A 17,744-nucleotide genomic window follows, 5' to 3' on the forward strand; every position below is an offset into this window, starting at 1 on the left:
AAACATGTCAGTTGGTCAAAAGTCTCAAAGTTGACCTCTCCATAGGACTAACTTGCACTGTGTGAGTTGCCATGGCTTTTGAATATCCGGTCACCTCGAACGGCCTTTCTCAGTGTGCCACTTTTTTAGATCTGGCCATAGCTAAGACCTCGATTGTCCTAAAATAATATGTATAATGTATGTCCTTGTAGTGGCCTTTAGCCACCAGCCTTCATCCACTGGTCAGTTATTTTTTCATTCACATTTTTCTTCTAACCACTACAGCACACAGAACAGGGTAGTGGGTCAGCCAGATTCAGCCATAGGCTAACTTTACTGTAACCGATGGCATCCTACCCTTTCACAAGTAGCACGTCAACACCCAAAGTAGTTCCCTTTAATGAAAGTAACTGCTATAGCAATATGTGCGTGATGTGACGTTAATGAAAAAAGTACAAAATGCCAGAAAAGCATATGTTGCACATAACAACAATACAACAGTGCGTTTTGAGACCAACAAAATATTTTTGCTTTTAGCCAAGGTTTGTTTCTTACTAGATTAATGAGTGCCCGGCAGCTACCCCAAATATCAAGATTTCCAAAAAAGCATGCATGACAAAACAAAACAATGAGTGGCAAAGCCAAAAGGCTAGACGTCTTTGCCACACCTATTAACTTTGCCAGTGCTTGTTTTTAGTAGTGGCACCTATCTCTTTAAGAGACAGTAGTCACAGTCTGGGCTCACTGAGAATGAGAATGCAGAGATCAAAGTCTGCTCTCGCTTGTAAACCTACATCTTTGCATTCACAGTCATCCACAAACATTTGCAGAGCATATTAGCTCTCTTCCCACTCCCAGATATTAATGACGCTTAATTGTGAGTGCCTGCGAAGAGCCCCTTTGTCCTTTAGTGATCAGCGAGGTCAAACTGTAGATGCTGTGTAAACACAATGTTGTGACCCGGCCCCAGATGACTTTCTGTCGTGCCAGCTCACTGCAGGGAATACGTAACACTGAGTTTCCCAGGTCCAGGTGTGATGTTCTTCTGGTCCAGTCGAGGGTTTTTTATTTGAATTCTGGGGCTTGTAGTCCTATTTGAAAATGGAATAAACAAGACTACAAGTCCCATAATTCAAAGAAAAAAACGGAACTAGAGCAAACATCATGCATGGAACTGGGAAACTTGGCAAGGCCGGGAATAGCATTTTTACACGTGGTTGCTCTCTCTGGCTGTGGGAGGAATGTCAAAGCTGTTGAGGGAAGACTTAAGAGCTTAGGCTCTGAACATAGGGGCAGGAATAAGACTGCTGGATGTGGTGTGCGGGGTAAAACCGGAGACATGGAGGGGGTGTAGTATCTGTGGCTGCAAGAACAGGAACAGAAGAATCGTGCTTGAGGCTGGGGTGGTCACTCACCGTAGCTCCAGACGTCGCTCTGGTGCGTGTACTTCCCAAAGTGAATACTCTCTAGGGCCATCCATTTGATGGGAGTCTGTCATAAGAAAGAAAAATATATATTTTTCCAAATTGACATACAATTAATTAAAGGTTGCTGACTCCTCTTTAATAAAACGTGGGGAAACTTTGCAGACTAAAGAGGGGCTTTTGTAGAGGCAAAATGTACCCCCCAACAACAACAAAAACCTGTCCTTATACGTGTTACTACTCTGCATGTTACCCTTGTTTTTGAGGAAGGGTACACTTGCAGCAGACTCTCTCCCTTCTCGTGTCTGCTCTGAGAGATGACTCGATTTATGTAGGAGTGGTATATATGTAGCATGCCGTCTCAATTGTTTTGCAGTTTTATATAGTGCCAACTCAATCCATGGCCATTGGAGCGCTTTACATGAGCATCAGTTGCATTACACAAGGTCAGATATATATTTTTTGGGCACAGGGAGATTAAGTGATTTATCCAAGATCACAGGACGTTGAGCCAATGCCGAGGTTCGAGCCTGGTTACCCAGTTCCAAAGTTGGCAGCTCTGGCCCTTAGGCCACATCTCCTTGTATCAACAAAACCAGTATGACGTTGGAACGGAAGGGTGAGCAGAAATATACAATACAATACAGTCAAGTTTAAAAGAAACTGCTTACATAAGTTTGCCAACTGTTAAGTCAATCAACAAAACCGGTGGAAACAGTGTGAGCTGCATGGCACACTTGGCATTAGGAGGGAATATCTGCACTTGATTTCCACCAGCAGGAACTGGTTCGAGGATCTAACTCGTATGGCTTTAATAGGCTGCATTTCTGATCCATGAAGTCTGTTCGGGGTGCACACACCGTACGCCGGTACGCACCTTCACCTCATTGTAGAAGTACTTCTTATCGTCGGGGTACAACAGGTCTGCAATGCCGAAGTCGGCGACCTGCACAATGTTGTTGTTCTTCATCAGAACGTTTCGGGCTGCCAGATTCCGGTGGATCATGCGGTGCTCCTCCAGGTAGTACATCCCCTGAACAAGAGCAAATGGCATTAAGAGAGTGTGAGCACGGGTGGGAGGTAGAAGGCAGGGTGAGCAGAGGAGCAAGGGGAAGAAGAAGCGAGGTAGAGAAAGAATGAAGAAAAGAGAGATCAAAGGAAAGAGAGAGGGGGAGATGAGAGAGAGAGAAAGTAAGGGAAAAAACAAAAGAAAGAAAGAAATAGGCAACAGAATAAATGAGGGGCAGACGGTGGTGAGAGAAGATAGAGGGGAAAGAGAAGGAAACAGTGAAAGAATGGAAAATGGTAGTAAAAAAGAGAAAGAAGATAGAGGAAATAAGAAAGAAATAAAGAAAGAAAAGAGGAAGAAGCAGAGCAAGAGATTTAGAAGAAAGAGTAAGAAAAAAGAAAGAAAGAAAGAAAGAAAGAAAGAAAAGTGAGACAGACAAGAAAGTTGATAGAGAGGAGGAAAGAGATACAGAGAGAGAGAGAGAGAGAAGGGAAAGAAAAGGAAGAAAGAAAGAAAGAAAGAGATGAGGAAATCCATAAAGGGATGAGAGACAAGAACAAGAGATGAGATGTATGTAAAAGGACGTAAACTCTGCTATAATGTTAGACCCATGTCATAAGGGATAGTTTGGCTGTCTAATGCTTGAGCCTAAAAGTGCTAGCGCACTGAACAGAAACTCCCCTGTCTCAATCCTTTCTGTGTTACCCCAGGGGTAGCTCTGCTGTGTACTTTTTTTTAGCATACTGAAGGAGAAACTAGCTTTAAGTGAATGGCAAGATTGCTCGCTTTTGTTCCAACAGGTGTTCCATTAGTGTATCCTGAAGGAACATTATGACAAACTCTGCCCCTAAAAAAGAGTCTACTTTGGCCGCCATCGAGACCTGTGACCTTCTGACCTATCATAAACGAGGACATTTCCAGTTCAGGTGAACGAAGATATAAAACACTCTGTTTTAGTGAATATTCTCATTTTCCTGCTCCTAGTCTGCCATCCTTGAAAGCCGTGATTTCTTGCATCTCTCATTTGTTTCACGGTGCATTGCTGTTCAGACTCAGGGCAGTTGGCAGTGGTAAGCAAGCTGTGCACTGTGCACATCACCAGTAGGCATGGCCACTTGGAGCAGGTTTATGAGCTCATGGCCCTATCATCAATGACTCTAGTGCCAACTTTATTCAGGAGGAGGGTGACTTCAGGTCAATCAGACGATTAAGACACTAATCGTCAACTATAAAAGCAGTTAATAAATTCACTGTCAGCGTTTCGAGTCACGGCGAAACCAAAAACAAGCATGACTACACAAACCACAGTCGGGACAGCAACACACAGCTGCTCCCAAAAATATGCCTTTCATTCTTATACAAAATGATTCACCATTAAATCTTGGCATAGCAGCGCTGAGAGGCAGCTGAAAGGCACTTTTCGCCGTGAAGCCTAGCTTCCTCCTGGCTTTGTTAGGGAGCAGTGTGTGGAAGAATACCTCTTTTTAGAAGCTATTAAAATCGAATGTTCTTTCGAATCCTTAATAGTTTATGCGCTCGCTGGGGTTAACAAAAAAGGTTCAAAAAGAGATGATAATTTTAGAGGCATGTTGAATCCCAGATGGATATATATATATATATTCGTTAATGTGAACTGTGCAACCACGTACATAAACCAATGACATTTTGTTTTAAAAGGCCTAGAACAGTGTAGAAATGCAGGTTCCAGGAAAAAAACGAACATTGGGTGCAGGGTTCTCCTGAAGATTTGGGCTAGAGTAAGAGGGCAAAACTGCATGCTTCACAGGCCTGCAGTCATTTTATAAAGCTTATATACGTTTATCATGGGCCTGGTCTTCCATCTTCCACAAGCCAAAGCCTCATGGGATCCAAACTCCCGCTTTAGTCATGAAAACCTTTAAAGGCTGCAAAAGATTGTATCCTAGTTCACTCTGGGAGCTGCAGTGTGGTCCTAAAACCCTTCCTTCTCTGCACCTCCAGGGTCTCACTCCCTGGTGCGCGCGGTCCTCCTCACCTTGGCAATCTGAACACACCAGTTGAGTAGCAACTGTGGCGAAATCAGGTTGTTGTCCTTGTTCTTTCGGACGTACTCCAACAGTGAACCCATGGGCAGGAGCTGCGTGACCAGCTGCAGCTTGGTGCCCGGGCAGATGCCTAGCATGCGCACGATGTACGAATGATCTAGGCTCCCCATGGCCAACATTTGCTGGAAGAAGAAGACACATTGCTAAATTGGATGTCAGAGCAAAACTGGCATAGAATCCAAATATATGTAACCCATGCAGATGTATTTTTCAGTTTCCGACAGAGAATGGCAACGGAAGTTAACCTAACAGGAACATGGACGTGTACATATGATTATCGAAAACACAGAATCAGACAAAGCCTGTAACATATATATTTGTAATGTATTAGTGTCAACCAAAGTGCTTCGGCATGGGACAAGTTATTTACCTGTAACCATCAGTGTGAAGCTTGTTATGTTGTACATTCATGTACTGTTCACAATTATGGCACCTAAGGGTTGGGCAGTGCTTAATTTGAACCTGTGGTTTTCGGGGCTCAACACCAACACTTAATTGTCAACACCGGCACTTTTGGCAGTCTGCCACCTGGTGGCATGTTTATCTTATTTAGAGGTGAACACAACAGCAGTTATTCATAAATTCAATATACATTAAAAGTGACTAATACCAGCTGACCAACCCAGTCACTCAGCTGTGGAGAGCTGGAATAGTCTATATTGTCACATTTGTAGGAGTGTGATGGTTGGTAGTTATGTTTGTATTGTCCTTGGCAGCACTCGCAGTGGGTGGTGGTACGAGCTGTAGTGGACTCGTGACGAGGGCCCTGGCTCTTTTTTTGCCTTCAAATTAAGCACTGGGTTGGGGTCAGATTTGCCACTTGCTTTTCTGTACAGAATTTTGTTAAGTCCTTAGGTCTGACGATAAGGGTGCTTTAGTGAACGCCTCCTCCTAATGTAGTCAGCCTAGAGAACACTGCTCTCTCTGAAAGAGTTGGATACCTTTTGCCGCCTGGGACTCGCTATAGGATCCTTCCAGAGCGCGTTCCAGGATGGCTCTCCAGCAAATCAGTTGAGATGACAACCCTTCAAAGTGCTCTGCAACAACACTAGGACTCGGATCACCTGTTGACTCTTCATGTGTGGGACATGTCTGCATAACAGGTTAAAATCCCAGGAGTCAAACTCTTTGGTGCACTGCACACACAAGAGAGAGTTAGGGTAGAGTAAATGATAATATAGTTTAAGGGTTAGGTTAGGGGTAAGATAAAAGAAAGAGTCTTCTAATATATTTTTATTGGTTGTACTCCTAAATATAGACAACCTAATGTTTTGTGGTATAAGAATATTAAGGAAATAAAGTGCATAAAGAGAAGTGAAGATTTACTATTCCTAACTATACATCTATGTACATTAAAGATATATATCGCCTTAGTACATATATGTGGAGTTCAGTATAGAAAATCTATACACTCCTGTCAATATTTCTGAACAATATTTTGTTCTCGATATTCTGTGCCATCAATATTTTGGATTTGACATTCAGGATGCACATGATTTTTTACGATTACAGATTTAATAAGTGCATACATTCATCAATTACATTGCAACATTGTTCATATATAGAATTATAGATGGGCAATTGTAAATTAGGGGAATGTTTTTTACTGAAGGGTTCTGAGTGACGTCAAATAGACAACGAGAGCGAAGTTTATGATGTCACTCAGAACTCTGAGGTGAAAAACATTCCTGTAATTCACTTTTTACCCATCTACAATTTTATGTTATATTTGGCCTCCAAAATCCCCTGGCCCTGCCTTCAACTACTACTCTCATCCCTGATGTAAATGTGAAAAATTAATACCTTACCTGCTATCTTTAACCAAAACCCACTACATTTTCCCCACATTCCTTCCCCTTTCTGCAGCTGTGCTTTCTGTCAAAGCAGACAAGCAGAGAGCCCTGTCACCTGGCCTGGAAGGCCTTTATCACATCACAAAATTTGATAACTAGTTTTGTTATTGTTAGAAATGGAGGTTGTTAGTTGGCAGAGGTAGGTACCATTGTCCAAATAGGGGCCCTTGCTTTTAGTCAGGGTAAGGGGGATACACTCCTAAAATAACCCCAGCTCACCCCCTTGGTAGATTGGCATGAGTAGACAGGCTTATCTCAGAGGCAGTGTGTAAAGCATTTCTGAACACTTACAGTAACACAGTGAGAACACAACAAATGGACACCACACCAGTTTAGAAAAATAAGTATTTCATATCTAAACAAGACCAATCAGCAAAAATCCACAATACAGTATCAAAAATAGGCTCTTCAATGGTAGAAATTGTTCAGTTCAATGCAAAATGTAAATGCAACACGTTTCCTACAAAGTACCTTAGATGCTTGTCACGAGTGTGATGTCGAACTGCGGACTTTGTTGTCCTTCGACACCGACAAGTCTCTCACAAACATCATCTCGCCTTTTGTACAGGAAGGGCTGGAGCCCTTTAAGAACAACCCTCAAGAGGAATCCCAGGGGGTGTGGCCCATGACGCAATCGGAAACCGGCCTATCAGAGGAGCAGGAGGCCGACACAAGAGGGCCGAACTTCTCTCGAGGCGCGGAAGCTGGATTCCCCGGAGCAGGAGGAGAGTTCGTGGCATGGACGGCGGAGTAAGGTAGAGACGGAATATCGTGTGGGATGAGCCGAGCGGTTACAGCAGAGGACACCAAGGCGAGGGCTGCTGCCGCAGACGAAGACGTCAAGCCGGGAGGTCAACGGGACCACGTCTCGCCGCTCACCAAGGTACGGGTGAAACTACTGGGGTTCACGAGACACGAGAGGGGGAAGGGCGTTGTTTAGAGGGAGGTCACATCGGGGCTCACTTGCCACCAGTTAGTGGTGACTTCTGCCTTCACTCCTCGTCCCTTGATATTGGAAGTACCCACTTCTCCCACGACTCATTCCGGTGTTTTTTTTTTCTGCCTTCCCACCTACGCCGGTATAACCAACTCCTGGGAAGTGGAGCACTGCGTGCCCAACCCCAAGTCCAGGAGAAGCCCTGGTGAAGACGGGACCATCCCAACCAGGAAGCCTGCCCTGGAAGTCAATAGACGTTTGCCCTGCTTTTCATTCTGTTATGCGCAAATAAAATATCCTGACCCACTATCATCTCTCCCGAAATTTCATTTTTGGCTACCTGCGCCCTGGCACCGATCCCTAGTTGCGACAATGCGTCACGCAAAACAAACAAAAGGGTCGCAGGGAATGCGATGTGTCAGTTCCTCACTTAGGGGGAGGCGGCGCACCTATACCTTACTGCAGGGGAGGCGATGCGTCTGTTCCTTTCCGGAGAGGAGAGGATGCATCAGTTTTTTACTGCATTCCAGTTACGATGCAACAAGATGGCGCCTTGATGCAAGGCGACGATCCGGTGCGATGCGACAAAATGGCAGCTTGATGTGATGCGACGATCCGGTCTATGCGTGAATGTCTACAGCCGCACAGCAGGCGCTGCGACGGTTTTCTCAGCGATGCTTTGGGACCCAGTGTGGGTGGGGCTCGCTTCCTCTCCGTGGTTCGGCGATGCATAGGGAACAGGTGTGGATGCGGCACGCGTCTTCTCCATGACTCGGCAATGCATCGGGAATCGGTGCGGATGCGACACGCTTCTTCCTCGTTGCATCGATCTTCCAACTCCTAACAAAAAACAGTCTCTAGAGGTCCTAAACAGCAGCAGGCACCTCTTTGCAGGTTGGAATTCCCAGCAAGGGAATTCAGGGGAGCTGGGGTGAAGTCTTTGTAGACCCTGAGACTTCAGACAGGAGGCAAGCTCAATTTCAAGCCTTGGAGATCTTTTTCTTCAAGCAGGTGACAAAGCAACCAGCAGAGTCCTTTTTCTCCTATTCTTGGCAGCAAGCAACCACTGCAGGACAACCCCAAACAACAAACAGCACTGGGGCATTAATCCTCCTTCAGCTTCTCCGGTTCTTCTCCTTGGCAAAGGTTCCTCTTGATTTCCCAGAAATTATCTAAAGTTCTTGGGTCTGGGTCCCCCTTTTTATACAAATAAATCCTTTGTCTCTGAAGGCAGAGAGTGTCTGTACCCAGCCAAAACCAGTTCAGTCCTAACTGGTTCAGTTTCCTGGCAGGAGGTGTAGACAGCATTGTTGAAAGCAGACCTGGCCCAGGCAGGTGAAAGGAAATCCCCTACCCCTACTCTAAATTCAACACAGGTCCCATTCAACCCAGCCCTGACTCATCAGACTGCTGGAGCCGTAGCCTTCTCCCAGCTCCTGTCACTCACAAGCCAGACATGCAATACACAAACCTAGCAGAGGCACACTAGATAGTAAGGCAAGAAAATACCTACTTTCTAAAAGTGGTATTTTCAAACACAGCATGTTGAAATCACCCACACTAAAAGATGCACTTTAACATTCTGAGTTCAGGCATACTAAACTTTATTTTCCGATCTTGTACCCTGGGTCAGTTATGTTTATAAGATGTTATAATCATACTGCCCAATCTGGCCTATGGGAACAGATAGCCTTGCAATAGTGAACAACGAAATTGGCAGTATTTCACTATCAGGACATGTCACACAAATCAGGGCATGTCCTACCTTTCACATACAATGCACCCTGCCCACAGGGGTACCTTGGGCCTACCTTAGGGGTGACTAACATGCAGAAAAGGGAAGGTGTAGGGACTGGCAATTGTGTGCACTTGCCAAGTCAACATGGCAGTAACAGACTGCACACAGGATCTGCAATGACAGGCCTGAGCCACATTTTACAAGCTGCTTCTGTGGGTGGCACAATCAGTGCTGCAAGCCCACCAGCAGCATTTGATTTACAGGCCCTGGGCACACATGGTGCACTGTAATAGGGACTGACAAGTAAATCAAATATCCAATCATGGAATCACTAATCCGTACAACAATTTACAATAGGAAACACTTGCACTTTGGCACTGAACAGCAGTGGCAAAGTGCCCAAAGCATCTAGACCAGAAAAAACAGATGAGGCAAGAGCAAAAAGTGGAAGGGAGACTCACGCCAATGGTACCAAGTCTAACTGTTATCAACTGTTGCAATGTGATAGCAAGAAGTTATGACTTTCAGAAACTGAAATAAATGATAGAGGATCTCTAAGAGAGCCATACACAACACAAGTTATTCTCACTAGTATGTGCAATGTCCTGCAGTGTAGACAATCTGTTAACAAAACTTAGTGTACGGGTAGGGGAATGGGTTACGGCTGGTGGAAGGCTTCCATAAAGAGATTTGGAAGTACAGCCAAAGTAACATTAAGGGTTTGACTTTGTAACGTTTCGGGTTAGGTAAAAAGTAACCTGAAAGGTAATGGAGATGTTTAAGGAAAACAATTAATCTGACATAGTCATTGAATTTACCAAAATGAAAGGTTCAAAATTATTACTAAAAAATGATTAGAGCTGCGTTAGGACCACAAGGTTTATAACCCCAAGATAACCTCCCAATATTAATCTCAAAATGATTATTACTTTGGAAAAAATGCATGGTACACTGCAAGTGATGTGTACTAGAAAGAAGAGCCAATGTAAATCTTATGTGATGCATTTGTAAACAGGGTATACAAGTTGTATAGAATGACACTATAAACCCACATTATGAGAGGCTGAAGAGTGGATGGGAGTGAAGATAGAGCTTCCTATTATCCAATCAAAACCTCTTCCAACACCCTGTGAAAAGTTGCTGGAGTGCAGATGGTACTCACATCAGTAACTGCATGGAAGGTCTGGTGGCCCGTCCTGTCCTGAATCACTTTAATGCTCACAGGGATCTTAACTGAATCTCCTTCTGGAATCCAAACACCCTGTGGGAAATAGAGCAAAGAGATAATAAGGAAGAAAGAGGGAGGGACAGAAGAAGAAAAGAAGCAAAGAGGGAAGGAGTGGAAGGTGGCAAGAAGGAGAGGAAGGATGGACGAAATAGAAAAGAAGAAAATAAATAAAAAAGGAAAGAAGGAATGAAAGCAGGAAAGAAAAACAAACAAAGAAATAAAACCAAGGATAGAAAGAAAGCAAGGAGACCGGTTTGAGAAGATAGAGGAAGAAAGAAGAGAAGAATTAAATAAAAAGAAAAGGAGATGCATAGAGAAGGGAGTATGGTATAGAGAGAAAGCAAAAAGAAAGAAAGAGAAAGCAAAACCTAAAAAGCAAGCTAGGAAGGATTGAAAATAAGGGCCACATTTATCAAGGGGGGGTGTCACTTTTGCACCAGGCAACAGAGTGCAAATGCGATGCAACCCTCAAGATGTAATTTACCATGCCAAGCAAGGCTCCCTTGCAGAGCCCTGAGTGGGTTGATAAATCCAGAGTAACGCAATGCAGCGCAAATAGCTGTGTTACGTTACTCTGCCCGAGGGAGGCATTCCATGGGTAAAGCGTCGGTGTTCCCATGCAAAAACCAAGGATTTTGACGCATTCCCAGATTTACCATTACTGATAGACCTGGGAATGTGCCAAAAGTTCCTCACCTTCCCAAGTGAGGTGTAACGAGGAGAAATATCTTTATTTCTCCTCGTTACTTGCTCTTTGTATGTGTGCTGCAGAATGCAGCACACATAGAAAGAGGAAAATACTTCAGGGGATTGTTTTTTGGCAGGAAGGTGCCCCTTCCTGCACAAAAACAATTCTGCTTGCAACGCAGGCACCCTTGCACCTTGGTGCGTCAGTGCAGGGAAAAGGCAGGAATGCGCCATATAATGTCAAATACGGCGCTTTCTTGGCCTTTCCCTGTCAAGCAGCACTGTGACTACTGCGATGCATAACATCTTCATAAATATGGCCATAAAGCTAGTAAGAAAGGACATAAAGCAAATAGATAAAGGGTGATTATTAGAGAACTTGGAGAAGGAAGAAGACTAGGAAACACAGAGTCCTGTGGCACACTCTGTGGCTGCACTCATTGGAGAGGCACAGACTCCATCACCTACCTTATGGACGGTGCCAAAGACTCCGGAACCCAGAACCTTCATCTTCTTCAGTTCAGTCTCCTTGAAGATCCGTGCGTGTACTTTGTTGGCCTTCTCACTTGGATCCAGGGGTTCAAGAGACTGGGGACAAAGACATGATGGTGACACTCACGGTGTGTAACAGAAGCATAGGTTTACATTCACAGTCAGAGAGGAGCAGAGAAATGTGATCACATGCACCGTTTGCTGCAGGTATGGGGGATCATGCATCATGGGCCGAAAGACAATGGTGCTCATTCATAATGATGTGCAGAGGGAGTGCGTAAACTTCACAGTGGGGGTAGAGGCAGTAGATTGCATGGGGCTGAGAGCATCAGTGGCTCTTAGCCCCAGTGATAATGAGCCCTGGCCCTTCCACTCTGCTGACGCGCATCAATCTGCTCTTCCTCAACCCTCTGTTGCCTCACACCTAACCAATAACGCTGCAACTCAACTCTTCCAAGGCCCATCTTATCTCACCTCTGCATTGGCTCGCCACTACCTAATCCAGTGCACTGTCCAGCTTTACTTCTCAATACCTGCATTACCTCAAATCCTAGCCCCCCCCTCCAGCTAAAACAAGCTTTGCTGGACCCAGTAAATTGTTGCAGCTACCTCGTATTGCTAATATACCTTTGCTTTTGCGAATAATTAACATGGCGGCTGGAACCCAACTGTGAGAACTCCTCAAACATATAACATTAAAACACTTGCAAGATTGGCAGTTCGGTTACAGACCTAACGAGGTGCTGAGGCAGCCCTTCATGGTGGCTGCTTTAAAGTCTTTGACATCATGCATGGATTAGGGATGATGCAGCATCACTTCTAATTTTGTTGACATCTCTGTGGCTTTCAACATCCACTCCACCCACTCTGTCTATAGCTGGGGAGGTGGCAGGTATGTCATGTAGGGATAGAGAGGGTTCTCTTATTTAATGACTCTGTATAGCTAATTCTTCTCAATTGACCGGTGATATTTTCTGTTTTTGCTTCAGGACTTGATCCTAGCTAATAAAGCGGTGACTGAAAATCAGCAAATATAACTTTAAAGTCAGGCTTAAAATCAACACACTTGGTGGAAATCTGAGGTGAAACATCTGCTGGTGAACTTTCTATAGGATCACATTTTGGCCACACAGGACAGGGCTGCATTCAGGAATTCTTCCCTCATGTTGGCCTTACCCAACACAGTGATACTTTAGTATTAAGGCCTTACCTCACTCTGTATCCAATATTGCCTGTTCTTACATTTCTTCAGACAGGTATTACAGCACACCTTTTCCGGGCAGACCTTATCTCATCTTTTCCAAAACTAACTCTGGCCTTACCTCACCCTTTCCCGCACCCGCCACTGGCTCGTCGTTTCCCCAGTGTGCCTTACCTCGCCCTTCTCCAGGTACCTCCTCATGGCCCTCTTCTTTTGGATTTTCAGGCCACGCCAGTACAGCAGCGCCAGAAGGACTGTTGAGCAGAGCACGAAGAGGCTGCAAACCACGGACACCGCAACAATTGTAATCAATTTACTACTAGAAAAGAGGAGGCAAAGCATGAGGTGAGTCACAGTTTAGTATCAGGTTAAGGCCAGACTAAGCAATATGGGCCCTAGCAGTGGAGCCAAAGCTGTGACACTCATTTCAGCTCTGAGCTGTGCACAAGCCCCAAATACTCCTTGGCAGCTCAAGCTCAATTTTGGTTCAGCAAGTTGATTTACGACCATGATAAAAGATCTTCTGAGACACCTTACCCATGGACAACTCAGCTGGCAGTGCACATGCTCCAAACCCCTTTTCACCACCCCCTCTGGCTCATTCAAGTCAGGATCTGCAATTTATACGGTGAGAAGGGTGTGTCTGAAAGGTGTGTGTGGTGCAGGGGGCTGCTGCTTCTCCTCAGAAACTCCAAGTGGAAAGGAAAAAGTTGTCTTCTCTCCGTTTTCCTTTCCAAGAGGCAAATTATCGTCTGAAACCAATTTACATGTTTCAGTGACATACGGCCTGCTTCTCTGTACTTCCCTTTTTACATTTACAGAGGCCACACCTCTTTGAGGAATGCCTAGTTATGTTTCATGGCCATGCCCCTTTTGAGACCACCACCTTTTCTATCCTACTTAAAGCACTTTGGCCTGCCCCGTAATTTCTCTTGAAATGTGACACTTGCTTTGCATGCAACAAAACAATAACATATTTGTAAGGCTTCCATAAAAAGGCATTGGGTGCAATAGTTTTATTGTAATTGCATTTATATAGCGTTTACTACCTCTGACCAGGCGTTGAAGCGCTTTTCATCGAGTAGCACGCTACTCCGGAACCCAAAGACGATTCATGTGAATTAGTATAGGGAGGTATGAAATTAATTTGAGCAGTGGACATATGAGTCTGTTATTTGGGTTGAAAAGGATAGTGGAGGGATAGAAGAGGGAGGGGTTTGCATTTATATAGTGCTTGGTACCCCTGATGAGGCAGCAAAGGGCTTTTGCTTTGGCATGTCGACTGCTGATCTCAAGCTCGCTGAAAGTGAGAAAAGGCAGCAGCTAAGCTGCCAGAGTGACAGCTGACAGTGATGGAGATCTGGTGGAGGTGGAGGAAGTTTGCTGTGTGTTGCTTCGACAGCTTTGTTTGAAGGGTAGTCTTCTCTTTTTGAACAGTCAGTTGGTAGTGTTTGTGTTACTTTTACTTGTTTCACACACTCTGCAAACCTCAGTTTCTTCAAGGTGCAAGCATAACATCCATCCACCTACATAGCGAAGGAGGTCCTGTTATATTGGAGACAGAATGTTCTACGGTTACATCAATCACGTCCAGTCCGCGTCAGCAAGACATACATGTGGACAAGTCATAGCTCAGGCCAACAAAGAAGCAATGTGAACTCGATGAGCTGATGGGACCCTCCGCTCTTAGTGTAGAGCTTCCCATCAGGAGTGGGTGTGAATGGCGGTGTATTTAAAGGCAGCCTCTATGTGTGCTTATTGCAAACTTTCTGTCTTATTTACCAGCAGACAAAGACATTTTACGACTCAAAAGACTTGGTAAACATCCTAAAGAAACTGTGACTTTGTCCATCCCATGCTATTATTTATAAATATCTTTGATTTATTAAATACTTGCAGTGTGATGCTTAGTTTCTGTGTAGTTCTTTTTTCTAACTACTCCACTAGTTTGTTCCATGTCTGTAGGTGCCAGTCCTAGAACAATACTAGTTTATTTTCACGTTCTTAACAAAACTTACTTTTGTATGACGCTTGAAAAAGGGAATACACATTTCAAATTAGTCACAAGTAACATAGCATGCCCCTTTTAAACTGTAATGCATAGTGAGTCAAGGGGGAGAATCCGTAGGCGCTCTCTCATCTCCACAGCGGACAATGCAAACACTCCTGACACTATTCTGTATTCCATGACTTGCAGCCTAGAACTTAAAATGCTATTAAGTGAATTATCCCAGAGCGGGGTGCAAGGTTCTATGGAATAGTGTTTCAACGCATGAGGAACTGTGATAACCACAGGGTCCCCTTTTTACTGAAGTTGCTTTCTGGGCCTGACGCCATATTACTCAAGGAACCTGGTTTTGGACTGTGGCATCTGTTTAGAACCCTGTCGTCAGGCTCTAATAATACTCTAAGAACCTGGTGTCAGATTGTGACATGACTTCTGGAACCTGACATAAAACTGTGATATCATTTCTTGAACACTACTTCAGACTGACGTATCACTCTAGGAACCTGGTTTCAGATGATGGCATTTGTTTATATCCCTGGTGTCAGTTTGGGACATCACTTTAGAACTATGGCATCAAACTGTAACATCCCTCTAGGAACTTGCAGCCAGATTCATCAAACAAAAATCAGCTCGCAAAGGGCCAGATTCTGAGAATCTGGCCCTTTGCGAGCGGTATTTTTGCATTTGGGATGCATCATCCCAAATGCAAAAATCGCTAATTAAGAATTCGCTAAATTGCGATTCTTTGCATTTAAGGAATTTCAAATTGAGATTCCTTAAATGCAATGCATGAAAGTGAAAAAATTCGCAAATTCGCTATTAGGGCACGCAAATTACCATGAAGTACAACTTCATGGTAATTTCATGGTAATTTGCAAAAACTTAGAAAAATGCACTAAAGTGCATTTTTCAAAGTTTCATGTTGCGCACACACATGCCCTAAGGGCATGTGTGTGCACAACATATGTGCACACATCATTTCAGGGGTGCAACAGGGTGTCCTTTGGACACCCCTGCACCCTTGAAATCGCAATCTCAATTTGCGAATCGCTAATTGCCATTAGCAAATTGAGATGGTCTTCCCATTCATTCCTATGGGCCTCTAGGCCCATAGGAATGAATGGAGAGATATTCCTTAATTGCGACTCGCAATTTGCGAGTCGCAATTAAGAAATTATTAGAAATCGCTATTTTTTTAGTGATTTCTTGATGCATAGCATTTTGCTATTCCTTAATAGCGATTCGATATTTTTCGCTATTAAGGATTAGCAAAATGTGTTCTTGATGAATCTGGGGGTTGGTTTCAGACTGTGACATCATTTTAGCACTATGGAATCAGACTGTGGCATCAGTAGAAACCCGATGAACACCACTTCAGACTCTCCCATCACTCTATGGAACTGGTTGCAGATTATGGCATCTGTTTAGGTCCCTGCTGTCAGGCTGTGACATCACTCTAGGAACCTAGTATTAGTTTGGGACATCAATTTTGAACTATGACATCAAACTGTAACATCACTCTAGGAACCTGGATTCAGACTGCGACATCCCTTTGGAACTATGGCCCACATGCATCAAGCATCGGCCGTTTGCGATTCTTAAAGTGCTGTTTGGGATGCATCATGTTATTTTACAAGTTGCAACTTTTTTACGATTTCCAAAATTGCGATAACATATAAGAAATCGCAATTGTGCGATTTCTTAAATGCTATGCATCATTTAAAAAAAAAAGTGTGATTTTTCAAATAGGAAGTGCAAATTACCACGAAGTTCAACCTCGTGGTAATTTGCGAAATTGTTTAAAAATGCACAAAAATGCATTTTTTAAACTGTTAAGTTACAGACACACATGTCCTTAGGACATGTGTGTATGTAACTTATACTGAAAAGTACATTTCATGGGTGCAGGGGGGGTCATTTGGACCCCCCTCTCCACCCTTGAAATGCATTGATGAATTGCGATTTCAAATAGCGAATTCGCAATTCCCATTCATTCCTATGGGCATTTTGGCCCATAGGAATGAATGGGAATTGTGAATTCGCAATTGAAAATTAGCATTTTTTTTGCAATTCGGTAAAAATAGCGATTTTTACCGAATTGCAAAAAAAAAAGCTAAAATATTCATGCATAGACTTTTGCGAATTCTAAATTGCGAATCGTTATTTTTCGCAATTTAGAATTCGCAAAAGCCGATATTGATGCATGTGGGCCACAGGCATCAGACTGTGACATCACTCCTGGAGCCCGTCATAGGAATGTGATATCACTACATGAACACCACTCTAGGAACCTGGATTCAGACTGCGACATCCCTTTGGAACTATGGCATCAGACTGTGACATCACTCCTGGAGCCTGTCTTAGGAATGTGATATCACTACATGAACACCACTCTAGGAACCTGGGGTCAGAGAGAGAGATATCACTCTAACAGCCGCATGTCCGACTGTGACATCACTCCTTGAACTTGACTTAAAACTTTTATATCAACCAGGAACCTAAGTCAGTCTGTAACTATACTCCAGGGACGTGGGATCAGACTGTAACATCATTGTAGAAACTTGGCAACAGACTGTGAATTCAGCCAAGCAACCTAGTGCCAGGCTGTGGTCTTACTAAAGGACCCTGAAGTCAGAACGTGACATCCCTGCAGGACCGCAGAGTCAGAGGGTGACGTCACTCTAGGAACTCGAAGTCAGACTGTGACGTCACTCAAGGACTCTGAAAACGGGTTTCACCACTACATGTAGGTGCATTGGGCCGAATAATATTCAGGGATGGAAAATACAATCTCCAGTGCTTGTGTTTACTAAAGTCATGTGGTGTGGGTATGTCCCTATAGGTCCTGCTCTCTCTGCCCCACAGCACGAGCAGAACGCAAGAAGGAGGTTGAAACTTTTGGTTGGGGACTCATTCCACGAACCTGTCTGACGCCCTGGGGCCCAGTTCTAAGCAGTCGTCAAGAGCCGGACCCTTGCACCTGGGGAGGAAAACATACAGGTGAGAAAAGAAGCCAGTACAGTGGTGCGGAGAGGGCAGAGATGCAGAGAGGGAGGGGTATGTCATTGGACCATATTCAATAATAACAGCAAAGGCTAGAGGTC

General features: G+C 44.1%; 1 protein-coding gene across 2 annotated transcripts in view; it reads right to left on the bottom strand.

Moving 5' to 3' along the window:
• ERBB3 (erb-b2 receptor tyrosine kinase 3) overlaps positions 1–17,744 on the bottom strand; it is a 222,027-nt gene that overhangs the window by 12,419 nt on the left and 191,864 nt on the right. Inside the window, exons 16-22 of one of the 2 annotated variants that reach the window (XM_078686285.1) lie at positions 17,564–17,620; positions 12,807–12,948; positions 11,408–11,527; positions 10,187–10,285; positions 4,427–4,618; positions 2,281–2,436; positions 1,395–1,470 (exon numbers count right to left, since the gene is read on the bottom strand). In XM_078686285.1, coding sequence (XP_078542411.1) covers positions 1,395–1,470; positions 2,281–2,436; positions 4,427–4,618; positions 10,187–10,285; positions 11,408–11,527; positions 12,807–12,948; positions 17,564–17,620 — 842 coding nt within the window. Of the gene's footprint in view, positions 1–1,394; positions 1,471–2,280; positions 2,437–4,426; positions 4,619–10,186; positions 10,286–11,407; positions 11,528–12,806; positions 12,952–17,563; positions 17,621–17,744 lie in introns of both variants that reach the window. The other variant, XM_078686283.1, reaches the window with a different exon arrangement.

This window comes from Lissotriton helveticus, chromosome 1_1 (assembly GCF_964261635.1).
Source record: "Lissotriton helveticus chromosome 1_1, aLisHel1.1, whole genome shotgun sequence".
Taxonomy (NCBI): Eukaryota; Metazoa; Chordata; class Amphibia; order Caudata; family Salamandridae; genus Lissotriton; species Lissotriton helveticus.